This window comes from Corvus hawaiiensis, chromosome 9 (genome assembly GCF_020740725.1).
Source record: "Corvus hawaiiensis isolate bCorHaw1 chromosome 9, bCorHaw1.pri.cur, whole genome shotgun sequence".
Lineage (NCBI taxonomy): Eukaryota > Metazoa > Chordata > Aves > Passeriformes > Corvidae > Corvus > Corvus hawaiiensis.
Window position 1 is genome coordinate 23,796,528 of NC_063221.1, and position 18,030 is coordinate 23,814,557.

Genomic DNA, 18,030 nt, shown 5'->3' on the forward strand with positions numbered 1-18,030 from the left:
ACATATGTCTGTGTATTTGCACCTATTGCACACATACATATATTTATAAATAAAAGCTGTATCACTAGACTAGGATGAGAAAACGGTAGATGTTAACTCCTTGAATGTTTGGAATCTGTATCTGGCAGGGCTCTCAAGGAACCTCTGAAAAGCCATGTTAGAGTGATAACAAATGGGTATAAAGAAGTGATATCTCCTTTTGATTACCATTTCCAGAATAAGCACATAGGGATTTTCACTTTTCCCTTTAAATATTGCCATGGTTTAGACTACAGTCATTCCATGTAGGAAACACTATGCAAGTCAAAGAACAGCATGTAACACTTCTTTGAGAAGTACTTGTTTTGTACATGTACTCCAAAGGGAGAATGCCAGAAAAATGAAAAGGAAAAAAAACCCCAAACTCCAAAACAAAAAACCCAACCCAAACAAAAAACCCTAAACAAACAAAACAAATTTCCTTTTTAACTCATACCTCTTTTAGATGCTTTCCAGGTGTGGGAGAATTACCACATGCATTAACTCTATGTGGTTTGAAGTAGAGAATAATTATTTCAATCTACAACTATATTACAGATTGACAGGTATGTCCATATGTTGCACATTTGTATAGCCACATAATATGAGAAACTATTTTTAATGTACTCTTAAATTTCTAATGCCAGAAGTGTACTAACAGAAAACACCCAAGTCAGAATACGGCCCAGGCTACAAGAGTTTGCTCCCCACACCAGGTGGCACCAGACAGCTTTAGAGAAAACCTTTCAAGGCAAACATTCCCAAGCAGACCTGGGACTCATCTTTTCTCGTCTTTCAGAGTATTTCTAGGTACTTTATAATACTCTTGCATCTTCTGCGCTCTTCCTCCTGAAGGAATTTAAGAAGCCTCTAAATGTTACATGTAACATACACCAAAGAAATGATGTATATGTACTAAGTATGGCAGTGATAAATAAAAAGTTGATGGATTTTCATATACTATTAGCAACTTACAAAACTATTCCCAAATGAACTCTAGATTTCCTCTCAAGAGCTTGGGGACAGAATCTTATCAGGCACTTTAAGAAACAGCTGGGGTTTTTTTTCACCAGAGGACATTCTGCAATGCAAAGTATAGAGCATTGCTCCAGAATAATTTTCAGTGTTTGCGTAAAGTCTTTCACAAACTGTAAATAACACCATATATAGCCAAAATACCAGTTTTCAAAATATGAAGCTTTGTCTCCTCTTTATAAGCACGAAGCAATGTTTGTACAATACAGACACTTACCTTTTGGTTTTCTTTCACTGTTGTCAAGGTTCAAGAACTTTCTGTCTCTCTCTGAGTCCTCATTCCTCAGGCGGTTTAACATTTCCTCCAGTGTGTTGACAATATCAGCAAATGAAGGACGCAACTTTGGATCCATCTGTGAATGGACACAAACCAAGTAAGTCCCTGTGGGCTTGTCCATGCTATTCTGCTTACAGAGTGGACAGAAAGAGGGACAATCTGAGGAAACTGAGGACATTCAAGACAGTTTTAAGTGTGTTGTCATTACAAAAAATCCTACGTAAAGAAGGGGAAAAGCAGTACTCTATTACACCTCTCACATTTAGTTAGTAACTTGTAAATATTCTATGAAGAGGATAAATTTTAAATTGAAAAGGTGGGAAACTGTCAGATTCATGCTTTGTGAGGGGGGTTGGTTGGTTTGCTTGAAACAGCTTGCATAGCACAGGATTTCTTTCTGGACTCTGGTTATCAAACAGATTATACACCAATGTTATTTCAAAAGGATTACACAAAACAACACAGCTATGTCAGTCTTTAAAAGATTGTAATTCTTCCATCATCTCCTTGTGGCTTTAATTAAAACAGACCTAAATGGCACTGCTGATTTTAAAGCCAAAAATGTTGTATTTTTCCATCTGTTAATTAGCCATACTATTTGGTATACTGGTCTATCTTGTAAGGAAGCAAGGGTGGTTATATAATTTGACAAAATTATAAATTAGGAAAAAGAAAAATCTCCCAGGTAAAATATTCCCCCTACTCATCAATATGCATTAGTCTGTATTTCTCAGTGTGTATTTATTTATTCATGCTAGCAGATACAGATCTCTAAACAAAGTCCAACACTAAAATTGTACCACAGGGCAAGCAGCTTCATTTAAGCAGTAACTTTGAAGGCATTTCATCATTTTGAGCATTGACCCTGTATATATGTCATAGGCTTCACTACTGTAGGTAGCAACATCTAATTCAGCAGCCGAAAGTTCACTTCATTCCAGTAATAGAAAAGATTCCGCTTGACCTGATTGCTGTTTCCAGCCTTCTAAAGGCTTTTTCAGAATGGACAAGCCCAGACAGATCTCACCTCTACAATGCGAACAGTAGTGCTTTGTACACAACAAACCCCAAAGACCTCCCTGATACTGCCCTGCAGCTTGTTTGAGATGGATTTTTCTGAAGAGAGCTGGTATGATCAGCAATGCCAGAACACCTTCTGGCAACAAGGGGTAAAAGGCTAAAAATTCATATGTACAGTAACAAAACCAAACAAAGAAACCACACTTGAAGAGCTCAAGAGCAGCAAGAAAATTGTTCTAAAGCAGCAGCTGGAATTTCCTGGCACTGGAAAACATATTTTTCTGCATTCCCTATTTCACTGAAAGAGTAGGGCAGGGGCAGCACTGAAGCACACACTGTACCCTGACAAACTTACTAATTTGGGAATCTCAGGGAGCTGTTGCAAGCTACAGGAAGTCACAGGAAGTAAAAAGAGCTCTCTGGCTATTTTAATTTGTGCTAGGTAAGTTCCAAGACAAGAGCAGCAACGGAAAAGTTACTCAGAGCAGTATTTGTCTCTTCCATCCCTGAGAAATCCAGATTCTGATCAAATGGAAGAGAAGGTTCCTTCTCAAAGCAGCAGTTGCCCACAGCTTAGCTCATCCTGGTAAGCTTTTTGCAGGATAATTTATGATTATATTTATTAAATATTCCCACATGTATGCTTAAAATTGTTGGGGAGCCTTCCTTGCAGGTGCTTATTTACAAACCCTCACACTTTGTAACAGTAAATTAAATTTTAATCCACTACTCATACATGTCAGTTTTTGCTGGTTTTCTTAGTGTGCCTTAAAACACATTTGCTGGCTGTAGAAAATCTTAGGGCTTTGCACATTAGTTCAGCTGGGCTATACAGTTCACACCTTGTTGACCTATTAAATAATAAAAAGCTATATAAATGTCCATGTCTCAGAGCAAATTACCACAGCAATCACCTCTTACTGAAGAACAGCATGTTTAGGAAGATATGAGAAAGCTTTATCTGTTTACTCCATTTTCCTTCTCCTAGGTGAGTGGTATGTGAATTCCAGCATGCCCCACACTGAAATCAGCATATTAATGGCTGGATCACAAGACAGTAATTTCCATTTCAATTCAGTGAAGGGACATTTATTATACAGGAAGTTGCATTTGACAATAATGAGTAGGAGAAAACCGATTTTTTCTGAGCACACCAAATTCTTACATGAGAATATAAGGTTACTGCCGCTTCCTTCATGAACAGTTTTACTCTGATTTTCAGAGTTGAAAAATTGCTTTGAATCATGCACCATGTGCTTGGATGCAGTACCATTTCTGGAGTCTGCAGCTGGGAGTTGAGATTTCCAAAGTCAAATCCTACCTCTAACCAAACCCTTTAGTGCTCATGTAATCAAAGCACTTCATCAACACGAGTCAGATGTACCACTGTCCAGGTGAAGTAAGCTCTGCTGTACTAAGGTGAAACAAGAGGAGCTACATAGCTCATCCACAGTAAGTTCCACAAACACTTTTAGAATTAAATTATGCTATGTGGTGCCAAAAGCAGCAGTCAGTCATTGCCCCCATTCTCACCTTTATATTGCTCTCTCCTTGAGCGTGGGCTTTTGAACTAATACAAAGTAAAGAGAGAGGCTGGGTCAAAAATAACCATCAAAAGCACAAAGGGATGAGACTTCTTCAAAGCACTCACTTGGACACAGTGCTGGCATCGGTTCCAGCGCAACCTGGTTGTGAATCCAGGGCCAAGTTTTGTGCAGTAAAATTTTTAAAAGCTGCCTCTACTTAAGTTGAGTAAACTGGACATTCCCAACTTCAGTTGAATGTGGTGGAAGCTCAGGTTCTCTTATTTTATATAAACTGGTTTACTATACATTGGTACTAGCAACTCTGTTACAGGATAACCAGCAGAAGAGATCTGCTTCCCTGGAGTTTTCACAATAAGGAGCCAGGAAGGTATCCAGCCCTATCACAATTTTACTTGAATAATTGCCAGAAAATTCTCTCCATACAGCACATGGCCTATAGCCTTACAGATATTAAATCATTTCGGTCCAAGTTTGGATTTTATGACACAGGCTAAGGATTTGGATGTCAAAGCCCTTTTCCAAAAGGCATCATATAGACACTTTAGAGCAGTTTAATGCCTGCTCTTGATTTGTTTGTCCCCTCTGTTTGTAAGAGCAACTCAGTCCTTCCTTCGTAACTCAGGAGGTCTGCACACAACAACAGCTGGATTTTGTCAGCCCGAGGGTTAGCCAGTGTCAATGGCATCCAACTGGTTATGATCAGCCTGAGCAGCCTGCAAGAAGCTGTTCAGTGTGCCAGACCTATTTGTTTGGCATGACAGAACACAGAATTGCAAAAACACAAGGCAAACCTTTTAGCAAGGGGAAGGGAAGGATTATAAAAACTGAAAGGGACTTCTGGGTACATTGCTTCTATAGGTGAGCTCTTCAAGTCTCTTCTGTAAATGCTCTAAGCTTTATCTTCAAAAGCCAGAGGGATTTGGAGAACTCCAGTTTAGATCTCTCCCCCTGAAGTAAGATACTCACGTTACAGCAGTTGAAGGCCAGCTGGAGGAAGTCAGGAGGACAGTCTCCCACCATGTGCTGGAAAGAATCATAATCTAATCCAAAATTCTGTACAAATGACAACAAAGCATAGAGAAATAAATTAGGTCTTCCATCTCGCTCAAAGCATCATCTTTTTAGGGGGTCCCTATGTGAAATTATCAGGAATAACCATGAACACCTTCTCAGCAACCACAATTACAGAGGAGTTTGAGAAAACTTCATGCACACTCCGAACTGCAGCGTTCCCAGTGTGGATTACTGATACAGGATAGCTGTAAGACAATGGGCTGACATCAAAGCCCATCCTTCTTCCTGGATTCAAATGCGGTCCACTGCACTTGAAATGTTGCCCATGTGCATTTGGAAACAATACCTTATACTGTGATGTTTCACTATAGTGACTTTCACAGTGCAAATTAACAGCCTACTCTAAAACCAGAGGCTTTGCTATGGTGGAAATGTATCAGTTAAAATGGCTAACTTCTCAGTGGATGGTACTGGTAATACAAATTATCCAGTTCCTTATGTGCATGTCTATAAAATCTGAAGGGCAGACTAAAAAAGGATCTCTTATTTACTGCAGTTTGAGACCTAAACAATTTTCCATTTTCAGAAATGGAGGGGGACAGACAATTTGGAATAACCCCCACCGAGGGTCAAAAGCTGCCCTGCAGATGGGATGAATAAAGAAAAAAAGTATCTTTAATTAGTCAATTATAACTCAGATCCACAGTGCTTAGTAGAGTCCACACAAAATAAGGGTGAATTTATTTTAGCTGCTGTTAACAGAGCCCCTGCCCCTTTTACAAGGGGGGGCGGCTTAGTGCGTGCAGTGTGCCTAAAGTGCCCCGTTTTGAACCTGGCAAGAAGTCTACATGAGCTATCACTCCACAAAAGGAAGAGTTTGCATTGCAGTGCTCTCGATGTACTGCCAGTTAGGGGCAGAAAGGATTCCCACGAGGATTGCAGCAGCACAAACTCTCTGAGAAAGTGTCTTCAATGGAGCTTCCTACAATAACAGCATAAAGAGCAACAGCCTTCTACAGGCTATTTTTAATGTCCCACCTATTCATCCTATCTTTGGCAGCAGTGGCAGAAGTTCTAAAGGCTGAGCCGTTATCATGGCAGACTCGCCACCTCCCACCAATGTTGTAAACACAACCACTCACCTCTGTGCGAGGGAGATAGTCCGGGTCTGCCTGTATTCTTGCTATAATCTCACACAGAATTATGCCATAGGAGAACACATCTGCCTGAGAGAAAAAAATGAATAGACACATGGTTCAGCTATGAATACTCAGCGCTCTTATCTGCCACTGAGTTTCTCCTTACCCCAAATGGCTATCATGAAACAACACCACCACAGCCTTACAACACTGAGCAACAGCATTAGAGCTAACATTTTCTGTGTGAAGAAATACATGCTCACAGAAAGCATTCTTGTTGCACAAAAGCAATAACTTTAAAATTCTTTCAAGAAAAAAAAAAAAGAAAAAACCCACCAAATCACTCTTAATTCAGCAGTGTAAAAATTTAAAAAATAAAAAAATCCTCCCTTGCACAAAGAATAGTGAAGTTCCATTTGATGTCTTACACACGGGAATAATTAAAAACACAGCCAAAACATGACATGCCTATATATCACTGTGGTTAGAAAAACAGGTTTAGAATACACACGATCACAGCCTAGCCAGAACATTAATGCTGCTGTTAAGAAAAATTACATCTTCCTCTTCTCAGTTCAGTACCTCTGGAGAAAACAGTCTTCCCAAAGCTTGAGATATCTAGCAGCACTGTGTATCAGTGCTCAATTTCCATGACGTTTAGTAACCACTTATCTGACTACCTCTGGAGCTGCACAGTTCCTCAGATTTCCACCCACCTGAATTTTTCGGGTAAGAGAATTTAAGAAAACATGGAATACAAGTCTGCAGATCAGAAGCTTGCATCCCTCATCCCTTATGTATCAGACTGGCTTGTATGTCACCTTTCATGCTGCTTCCTCTTTAGTCTTCCCCTTGGTAGGGTTAATAAAGAATGTGGCACCATAGATTTGGGTACTTTATTATTAATTTAGGTCAATTAAAACTCCTTAAAAGCTTTGAAATGGTAATTATTACTTCTGTTACTGAGGTAGTTACTGCTTTCCTGCAAGTTAAAAGTACCACAAATTAAACAGATTATTGACTTCTAGATATAGAGAGGTACAGGATATGGGCTTTATCACAGAAAAGCTACACTGGCAGGGCTGAAGTAATGGACAGAAACTCCTGTGTAAAGAAAAGATTGATTGAAAACACCATTTCTAAAACCCAGTGTGATCTCATCCTCCTCTGAAAGAAACATTTCCTGATGATACGAACAGAAAGACTTAGGAATACCTTTGGAGAACATTTTCTCTCATCAAGGCATTGATGGACAACATTTTCTCTCATCTTAAGACATGCTGCTTTATATTTCATATTTATACACACACATATATATACACTCATCCATCCATATATATATACACACACACAGAGAATCGTGCAAATTTACACACAGACCTTTTACTTCTACCCAGATTTCACTAGTGTACAGTCAGGGAAGCAACTTTGCTTCATTTCTTATGAGATTTGGTGAAATTAAATTGTGTTAGATCAACAAAACATTACTATATTTCAGTATGTGGGGTGTTTCAGAATGGAAATAGCATAACAGAGAACAATCCTAAAGCCAATTCTATCTCCATATAAGATTACACACCATGAATTAAAAACATTAGCTATTTAACTCTCACTCTCCTTCAGTCTGAATGATCTACTGAGTACAGAAACACCACAAGTGAAAATAACAATAGTTTTAATATTATGGAAATTCTAAATCTTGCATACCACTACAGAAGAGAAACATTTGACAGCTAACTGCATTTATATCATGTACCTACCTTTTCATTGTAGGGCTCATCTCTGAGAACTTCTGGTGCCATCCAGAAGGGTGAGCCCACAACTGGTAACTTCTCACTATATAGATGTGGGATAGATATGGATAGGAGGTGGTGGGAGAGAAGGAAGAACCGTTAATTAAATGCTCAAGCATTGCTACTAACTTTCCCAATCAATTACTCATATTTTATTTCTAGTTTTTAAGTACCCAGCCACTTTAAAAGAATGTTTTATTTTAAGATCACGGCTGTTCAATAGTTTTTATTGCCAAACTCTTGGCAGAGTTGGTTCCTTCATCTACACATAAAAAGGCTTGTGGACATCAGTTTTGGGCTAGATGCCAAGCTCTCCATTCACCCAGCAAGACATGCAAGTATCATCCCTACATGTATATGCAGCTCTGAATGAAGTCAAACTGTATTTAAAATAATAAAGATCTGCTAACTGTATTTAAAAAAAAAAATTAAAAATCAAGATTGACCAGATGAATCCTTTAATATGGAAAAATTAAAAGTAATCAGAATAGACCCAATTTGAAAAACCTGGAGTTTCCATAAGGCTGAATAGTGGGGCCTTAAAAAAGGCCTCCAGCCTTACACCTAGCTGACCTTGAGGGAATACCTATTTAAAAAAGAAAAGGACTCTGAAGGCCTCAAAGTAGCATGGCTTGTTACCAGCCAACTGGAAAGAACAAAGCTGCATTTGAAAATGGAGGTAAAGCTAGATAAAAACAAAATAGTGGGTAATGTTGCTTGTTTTAGTCTCAAGCTACCTTAACTGTAATCTCAGTTTTCAGGGCATCTCAAAGCTGGGTATTAAGGACACATTAAGGCACCTGTAGTGCCTTCCTGATTTTGTGATGGGTTCCTCTGAACACAGCTGAAGCTTTCAGCACTTCACTGGGTACTCCACAGCAGCTACAAGATAAACACTGGCTGTACTTATCAGTAGTTTGGAAATTAAGATGTTCACTTTAAGCTTTAAGATCCAAAATTTCACCAATACTCATGCAAGCCTTCAGACCTCTCAAGATACAGTTTTTGGATATGTGCAGTTTAAAAACTGTGCATAGCTGAGATCAACTTTTATTGTTTTCTATGCAGTCAAAAGTGCTGGAAGGCTTTTTATTTATTTTACGCAGAAGCACACGCTGGAGAAAATCTGACAGCACATTTCACAGTCAGAATACTTTGAAATACACAAGTCAATATACAGAGAGAACAATGAAATCCTTGTCCTTGATCTCTCTAATGGAGGGATGACAAAAGGACTATTTTCAATTGTGACAATAGCTTGTGACAGTCCCCTGTGCATTCCTCAAATGAGTTAAGATTATAATTTCATCCTAGGGAAAGTAAAATGGTAAGATAATGTTAGACAGTAATTTTATAATTAATTTTATTTTGCTCTGTTATAAACCTGGATCTTAAAAACTAACCCAGAGGTTAAACAAGAATAATGCTGGAATGCCACTGAATATTGTTTATGAAAGTGGAAAGATAATAAAGTTGCTTGAAATCAACAAATGACATTTATTACAAAATCATCCCAATCCAGAATGTTGGACAGTATTTTTGTATTTGTGTTTTGGGTTTTTTTAAACCCAAAATTCCCAAATACCAGCTTAAAAGATCTACCGAAAAGCTGGAGCAAATCCTCTAGTGATTGGAACATTTTTGAAGAATAAATGTCACCAGTAAATATCAAAATGGACAGTAATTAAGGCTGGAACATCTTGGCTATCCAGCCTGCAGTTCCAGACTGAAGACTGAGGGTATGTTTTGCAAATTCTGTACCAGAGTGCAATAATAGCCCCAGGGATCTGGCTCACTAGAGCCTCTGACCTGCAGTTGTCCTGCAATTCTCACTCCATTTAGATTGGCTCCCATACCTGTGATCAGGAATTTTCTCTGCTAAACCAAAGTCTCCAACTATTGCTGAGTATCCATTCTCATCATGTTTTATTAAGCAGTTCTGGAAAAACAAAACGAAAACCAAACAGAAGAGTTATTGTCTGGGCATGAAACCTCTATAACATTCCAGATTAAAAATAGATAAAAAAGACTACAAAACACAGTTTGGAAGATATTAATCTATGAGAAGCTTTTGTCTGAGAGCAACAACACTTTTCCCCTACCATCCCCCTGCACAATCACGTCTGTCAAACTTAAGATGCTGCAAACAGCCTTCCACTTACCTAATAATCCACTTAAAAACTTGCTGAGAAGGCAGGCAGCCACAGGCAGCACATACCCTGCTAAGTTTTCACAAGAATTAAGATAATTTAGCTCCCTTATGCTCAAATATGCAATACATGCTGTTCATTATGACACCTTATATTTTCTCTTTACAATTTGCCTGCACCTGACCAGAATACAAGATCAGAGCAGACTTTAAATGCCTTTATATATTTTGTTACATTAGCTATTGAAAAGGAACTCGTTGCTTTGCAGTAAACTTACATCAGAAAATGTAAGATATAACCAAGTTATATGTGCTTTCAGAGTTTCAAAATTCTTTATTTTACAGTATATCATAAGACATGATTTAAGAGAAAAGTCTAATAGGGAAATGCTGTCAGTCTTCTCCTTTCATTGCCCCCCAGTGTCAGGATGGAGGGCAACTTAAGGACACACAGAGATAATTGTGCTCCAACAGCATCACATCACACACAGGGTATTATTGATTTCTTTTTGTTATTTATTTACAACTCTGAGAAATATGCTGTTACCATTCCACTACCACATCTTTTCCCATTTCACCAAATGAATCGATAGCTGATTCCCTGCATTTTGTTCTATCCTGCAATAGGTGGAACAAGACAGAGAATTCTTTCCTTTCCCACATGCCTTGTTCTGTATCCTCCTCCGGGCAGTATAATAGCAGTGACAGGCAGCAAACCTACTGCTGACTCCTACCGAGTGGTACCCTGCATTAATTAGCTAAACAGCAGGAAACACTTTCTGGCTTTATTGTGCTTGGATATACAAAAGCCCCTTGCTGACCCCAGAGCACTAGCTTGTCTGTATAATGCAACTACCAAGAAAAGTGGGTCCCTTGTCTAAAAGATCAAGTTCAGGTCATCACTGTTTATATTATTCAGATACGATTGTGGCCCAGGCCATGAAGCGAGTTTTCTTCCTGCCAATTAAAAGGTTAAGCAAGCCACTCCTGTGATCATGTAAGGAAAATGCATGTCAGCCTCTTGAAACACATGGCAGGCTCCTGAGATGCAAAGCTTTATTTATTTAGCATGACTCAAGTTTAATAACTACAGTTAGTTTGGAGATTCATAAACATGTACCACGTTAAATCAACTGTGCTTGCCCAAAGAGCAGCAAAGCTTCTCAGTTGCGGGCTTTGTTATCTTTTATCAAAGCGTGCATTCATTCAGCTTGCCTCTCTTTAAACATTTGGTCACTGTAAGTGGACTTAAAACTGAGAAGGATAAAACTTAACTGAAAAATCTTACTCCAAGGATTCAGACAAGTGGAATTTCATTGCGTACCACACAGAAACAAGTCCATGAGGACACCAAAGATTTTGCAGTGTTCAAGAAGGCTCATACTATTTTATGCAGAAAAAAATTCAGGTTACTTTTCAGCCACAGATTGTTCAGCCACTGAAGATGATTCTTAATTCAACATTTTTTTTAAAAAACTCTATAATTCATAAACACTAGTTTTAAAATATAGATTTCCTTCTTGCATTATACCATGACTATTTACATTTTGTTCATTTTGAGAAGCAAGACTCCAGTACTTAATTTTACCTTCTGGATTTTATGTATTATTGCTATTCTCCAATAACCCCCAATCTCCAAAATTTCAGGGGAACATTTACATCCTAAGAACTATTTTCAATATAACTAAAAATCTGTCTGCTGAAGATCCACAATAATTTACGAGGCTGCTTTGATACCAAAAGGAAGCTTAAATGAAACATCATCCTGACAGCAAATATTCCTTCAGCTTCTTACCAGTATCTAATCACATCCTGTTAGACAGTGATACATCACCAACTGAAGCTGAACAATTCTGCCCCCCACCAAGCCCCAGGCAGTCTCAGCTTTCAGGTACAGTACTGAACTATATAAGTAGGTTATTCCTAGATAAATCATACATCAAACCAACGCTGCCTGACAGCTCTGAGCCCCTTCCCCGATGAGCAGGATTTGCCTGCAGCAGAGCCAGGCTGCCTTTCAGTGCAAATGCTTGGAGAGACCCAACAGCACAGACACCCCACTGCTGTGGGGTCCACAGGTCCTGCAGGAGAGGCCACTAACACCAGGAGAAGGCACTGGGGGAAAGCCTTGGGCAACATTCCTGCTGTAGAGTACTGATGAGCTCTTCTGCTGTGGTGGGCTGCACAATGTTAAATTACATAAAGAAGGAAGCTAAACTGTTCTCTCTCATTAGTGGATGCTTGTCTTTTGTTTGCACATGAAGAAATGATGAGTGTGAATTTAAATTCATTAGGATACGTATTCCAGTACAGGAGTGACTTTTGTATTCCTAGTTAAATCAGCCACAGGCAGGTGACATGCACCATACAATAAAATTCCAGTGTCACTACAAATGCTCACTGTAGTGAAACTAAACTGATTTAATTCATCTGGGGCAAATTTTTACATAGCTAAGCACCAATTTCCTGGAACCCAGAAAGAATGAAAGCCCATTCCTAGCAAAATCAGTAGTAAGCCCTTTCTACATACACTAGCATGGTCAGATGTCACTTTTCCAGCCTGTGCTGCTCATTCAGGGCAAGGTTGTGCAGATGGTAAAGTTGCATTCTGTGCTGAGATTCTCCAAGCAGTCAAGGCCAGCCCTCAGCACCATTATACTCCTTCTCCACACTTCCCATCTTAGTAATGCCATTACACGACACTGTGCCAAACCCACAACACAAATAATGGAGTTACCAGATTTAAGATGCAATTCATAAATAGGTAACGTAACACAGCCCACTGTGGTTCATGTGCACCCAATGAAAGACAAAGAATTCACATTCTACCAACAAAATAAATCAAGATTGAAAAGGGACAAAACTTCATTAGAGACGAAAAGGTTGAAAAGAGCTTTTGAATTTAATCTAGAGGTAGTATCTTAGTAGGAAAGGTACAATAGTACAAACTGCACTGTTTATTCCAACAAAGTGATATTCTCAGTTTCTATCAAAAAAATAGTGTTTCAATGCAGCATGAAGTAGTTTCATTAATGGATTTTGGCTCAGAGATGCAAGAGTTCAAACCCCTCACTAGTGCAAAGAGCCTCTCAACCACCGCCTATGAAATGAAACGCCAAGCAGCTTCACAACATGAGCTTTGAGAAAACACTTTTGACTTACTATTGCACTATTTGTATAAGCTGCAAGGCAATAAAACTTGGTGACCTTTTCAGGCTTTCTTTTTGGACCTCTACATACAGGGATGTTCTTTTCTTTGGCAGCTCACACAGTCAAAGAGGGCAGTATTTGACTTCAGCTGAGTTTTTGAGGGTTTTTTCCTCCCAAAAGAGGGACCTCATCAGTCCTTCCTGAGGCAGTCTCTTAATAGAAGCAAGGAGCTCTGCACATGAGTCCTAAAGAGTTAACAGAGCTGTTTATGCAGACAGATGTGAAAGAACATAAAGCCCCCTTTGTGTTACAGGAGCTTAACATCTGCTTTGCACAGCATAATCCTACTAAGACGAATGCAATATTCTACTCTTCCTTTTACATAAACAAAAATGAAAATAGACTCAGGCGTTAAAAATAAGTTGCTTAGATGAAGAAACACCATCATTTTATTTTTATTTTATATTACATATAAGCTAAACTGCTCAGAGATTTTACTGCACTCCAGAAAACACAGAAATGCTACTGCAGTGTCATTTGCAACCTTCTGATGACTGTTACCGAATTAAAATAATTAAAGGCCAATTGAGATGTATCAGCTGTTTTAAAAGTGCTATCCCCTAGGAGAAACCCCACTGAGAATTAAATGTGTTAACAGGAAGTTTACAGTACTAGATACACTTTTGAAATTATTATGCTTAAGGGAGAGGTTCCATTTGGTTCCCAAAGTATCAGTAGAAGTTTAGTATTGAGACTATCATTAGAAATAGCCATCTGTAATAGCTAATTTTTTCAGTGCAAGCCCTCCCTTGCAGTGCAAAATATCCAGACAAGAGCTTATTCCGGCACAAAGGGGACCTTGCAACTGCCACAGCAACCATGAAACTCATTAGACAAAGGTGCTGTTCACGGCCTGGGGTTTATTTGGTTTTAAAGAAGCAAACAGCATACAAGGTAGGAAGTCAGGGCATGTCACTTTCAAGCCCAAAGGCAGTGAATTCATGTTACATCAGATAATCCACAGTAATTGGTTACATACATGATTCTGTCCCATAGTAACTGAGACTGCTCCTCTCTCAATGAGAGAAGGCTGAGCCATTACACACTGTGAAGTGAAAGCAGATGTCGGCAGGAATACACACACATACACATGCCTAGAGACTACAATTTCTTCATAGATTTTATCATCAGTGGAGCTCACAAGGTTCCCTAAAACTGCTCACAACCTACTATTAATTATAAAACCTTGTTTTCAATTATACATAATTCTGCAAAACTAAAAGGCATTTGTTTGGAGGTTTGCCTGTTTGTTTTTAATCAACAGTTTTGATAGAGGATTTTTAGGGAGGGGGTGTAAACCATCAAAATATCAGCCTATGGTTTCATACCAAATTTGGCAAGTTCACAATTTGGAATGTGATGAGACCTCTGTATAAGATGCTCCTGTTGCCACCTCTGCAAAGAGTAGACTGGGATAGAGTAGAACGGTATATGCTGCGTGAGGAATTTGAGAGCACGACTAAGGTGACAAGACAAGAGGATAAGCTCAAGCCAGGGACTGGCAGGGACCAAGACCAGGGTCCTGAGCCAGGGAAAAAAAACCCCCACATACTATTACAAGGACAGAAGAACTGCAAGTACAGCAAACAGGCAGTGGTGGCATGGATCAGAACTAACCTGGAGCAGCAGAACCTGGGGAGAGCTAGAAATGGCTAAACATACTAAAGACCAAAACACAAAGACAGACTGAATAAAGCATCGAGCAGGAATATTAGGAAGAGAGTAAATGAAGTCAGCCAGACAAGGAGTTTGACCAATAAGGTTGGTGGGGCAGGAACTGGGAACAAAAAAGAAAAGAAAAAAACCCTTATGTACAAGGATGAAATGCTTGACCAGAGACTGGCATCGTACACTAGCAGAAAGGATTGGATAGTAACAGACTAGGTGTGATTGGTCTTGGAAAAATGAGCAGACTCCTGGATGTTCACTTCTCACTGCCAAGGAGTCTTGTTCCCCTCCCTATTCCTCTTCCATAGCAAAACCACACAATGTGTTTCAGCAATACTAATTAACGGTAGCAACAAATACAAATTAAAAATACTTCATGTATTAGTTACTGTATTAACTAAAGCAACAGACACCCCCTACCATGAATCTCAAGCTTCCAACTCTAAAATGAAGTGCATAATGCCATTTTTTCCAAAACTGATAGGAAGTTGTATACAACAGACACTACATGATAAAATAATATTACATAAAAGATGGGATGTAAAACCTCTGCAACAACTTTCCTTTTTCCCCGTATGCATACACATTAAGGTAACATCCTTAATTACATGACAGTTTTTCACCTGGCATCCATATGTTTTAGAGCACACAATGGATTCATGCTGGTGGTGAATTGGGGCTGTACATAAAACACTTGGACCACTATTTTCAGGACTCTGACCACTCTTCCCACAAAAACAGTAGGGTGGCAGAAAGGTTGGGAAGAGATGAAAAGGAAAGCCTGGACTGCAAATGAAGCTCTTCTGTCTTGTGGTTAAGACTATTGCAGTGATGCCCTGGGATCTGGATTCTGGCCTTCCCCAGCATCACAGAAGAATTCTGTAACAAGGAAGCTACTTCAGCAAAATCTTCCACATATTGTTACTAATCTTGTGCTTTCTCTGCCTCCAGGGGTCAAACCTGACTATTTTATAAGTGCTGTAATGCTTCCAACTGCCTCTGAGGTCAGTGAGCATACTGCTTTGAACTTAAACATGTAAAATGCAAATACTCCAAAAAAATTCTTAAAGCATATACCCAATATTCACCAATATTCTTGCTTTTAATCTGTTGTAATACGGATGATCTTATTCATCTCTCTCATCTCAGGAATACTGTAAGAATAATTTCACTGGTATTAGGGCAGTCATTGGCATAAGCTGACAAGGAAATCAACAGTGCTTCCAGAGCAGGGTTTGAATGCAGTGCAAGTACAGTGCAAACAAGGTGTTGAAGAAACTACTGTGTAGCAGTAAGACATTTATTTTGAGGGGTGAGGTTAAAAGGGATTTTGCTGTAATTTTTTTGCAGGCTGGATACTTCTTCCCTGTGCTTTCCTAAACATGGCTGTTTTAATTTTAAGTTACAACAGCTAGAATGTTGTAAAACCAAGTCAGATTGAGAAAAAACTCTATCATAATTCAGTGGCTTCTGTTGAAACACTTCCACAGTACAATTTCTGTTTTAATGATTGCATCTTCTATGACTAAGATTTTCAGAGTTAAAATTCATAACCAGAGCTCCTTGACAGTCACTGAAAGATAAAGAAAATTCCTATGATTCCAGAATGCAAATTCTTCTTCTGCACACTCAACAAGGCCCAAATGAAAAACAATTCATAGGGCTTGTGGTGATATAGATAGGGGACAAGGAATAAGTCAACAAGGCTGGCTGTCAGAACCCATCTATGACTTCATTTCCACATGAACCTTTTCATGACAAGTCAAAAGAGCAGACACCACATTTCTTGGCCTATAAAAAGTTCAAGTCACCCTGCCCACACCCCTACTCTGTGCAGGCTGCAAATGGCCAGTCTGACCACTCGTACCTTCTGACAGATTCAAGCCAGGCTGTTGCTATCAACCAGGGCAGCTCAGCCTGATCAGCTACAGCAGCCCAAGCCCAGAGCCCAGACACTGAGCTGCTCATGACATGGAGAAGCACCGGCTGTCAGGGCAGCATATCCCTTCTAACAAGCACTACCTCTCTTTTTGACAGAAGGACATTGGGAGGGGCACCAGTGGGATATGAGGGTTGACATCCCCATGGGCTGTCATATCGACTATAATGACCTACATCTACTCTGCTAAACCATTCTTCCCTCTGGCGTCCTGCGGTACCGATGCCATTCTGCTCCTCTCCACATGGTGCAATTAGGGAGAGAGACCACTCTGCTGTATACTAATGGCCCAACCCACTTATTTTCCAATCTCAGATTGGCAGGGGACAAGAACTTTTCTTTCTTTAAATTGTTAGGTATCAAATACATTGACACACATAATGCTAAGAGCAAGACAACTCTGCTGCCATAACTGATGCGGTAAAATTTATGTATCACACCATCCACTCCAGGAAGCTGTAGGAATTAGAGGTTTGCCAGAAATAGAAAGGTAGAAGTACGGGTCTAAATTAATTACAAATTATTTTTAAGTAGAATTCATATTAGAGAGACAGTTTGAAGTGGGCTATTGTCTTAAGTGTAACAGGTAAAGCATGGAGACACTCCTGCACAGAAAGGCTCCGTTTCATTCTGTTCACACTTCAGTCAAGGCCAGCAAGTTTCATAGAAAAATGCTCCACTCTCTGACTCGGCAAACTCAGTCTGTTCTGACTTTTGACGACGTCTAAACCCTTGTCTTTGCCTTCATTTGAATAATAAAGCCATCCCATCAATTACTGAAGTTTACTGAACAAAGGAGGACAATACAGAATAGTATTGAATTTGCCCTTATTCAATCCAAGTTCTCTCCCAAGGAAAGAGTCCATCACATCTTCCTTCAGCTTGCTCACACATTGACTGTTTACCAGTAAGAATGAAGACAACTCATCCTATCACCAGTACAAACCCGGTAAAAGCCAAGGCATCTTCTCAAGCAGTAGCCAAAAGCCATAGTCTGAGAATGGAAAATCTGATGACAGGTTTTTCCTATGGTTATCTTCATTGTTTTGCTTTGGAACAAAGTGACTTTTTTAAAACTTAGGCAGCCAGCAGGGCAAACATTTGCCCAAAAGGGAAGCTGTTTGCCCAATAGATTTAAAGTTTATTTCATCAATACCTTAATACACTAATAAAATCCGTGAGTTGTTTAAGGTGAGTGTTTAAGGCCAGGTGTTTCATCTA

At 39.3% G+C, this 18,030-nt stretch overlaps 1 protein-coding gene across 1 annotated transcript in view; it reads right to left on the bottom strand.

Moving 5' to 3' along the window:
• Window positions 1-18,030, bottom strand: part of TESK2 (testis associated actin remodelling kinase 2) — an 80,166-nt gene that overhangs the window by 5,431 nt on the left and 56,705 nt on the right. The window contains exons 6-10 of the mRNA XM_048312505.1: window positions 9,700-9,782; window positions 7,811-7,886; window positions 6,054-6,137; window positions 4,864-4,950; window positions 1,271-1,406 (exon numbers count right to left, since the gene is read on the bottom strand). Of these exons, the coding sequence (XP_048168462.1) occupies window positions 1,271-1,406; window positions 4,864-4,950; window positions 6,054-6,137; window positions 7,811-7,886; window positions 9,700-9,782 (466 nt within the window). The remainder of the gene's footprint in view (window positions 1-1,270; window positions 1,407-4,863; window positions 4,951-6,053; window positions 6,138-7,810; window positions 7,887-9,699; window positions 9,783-18,030) is intronic.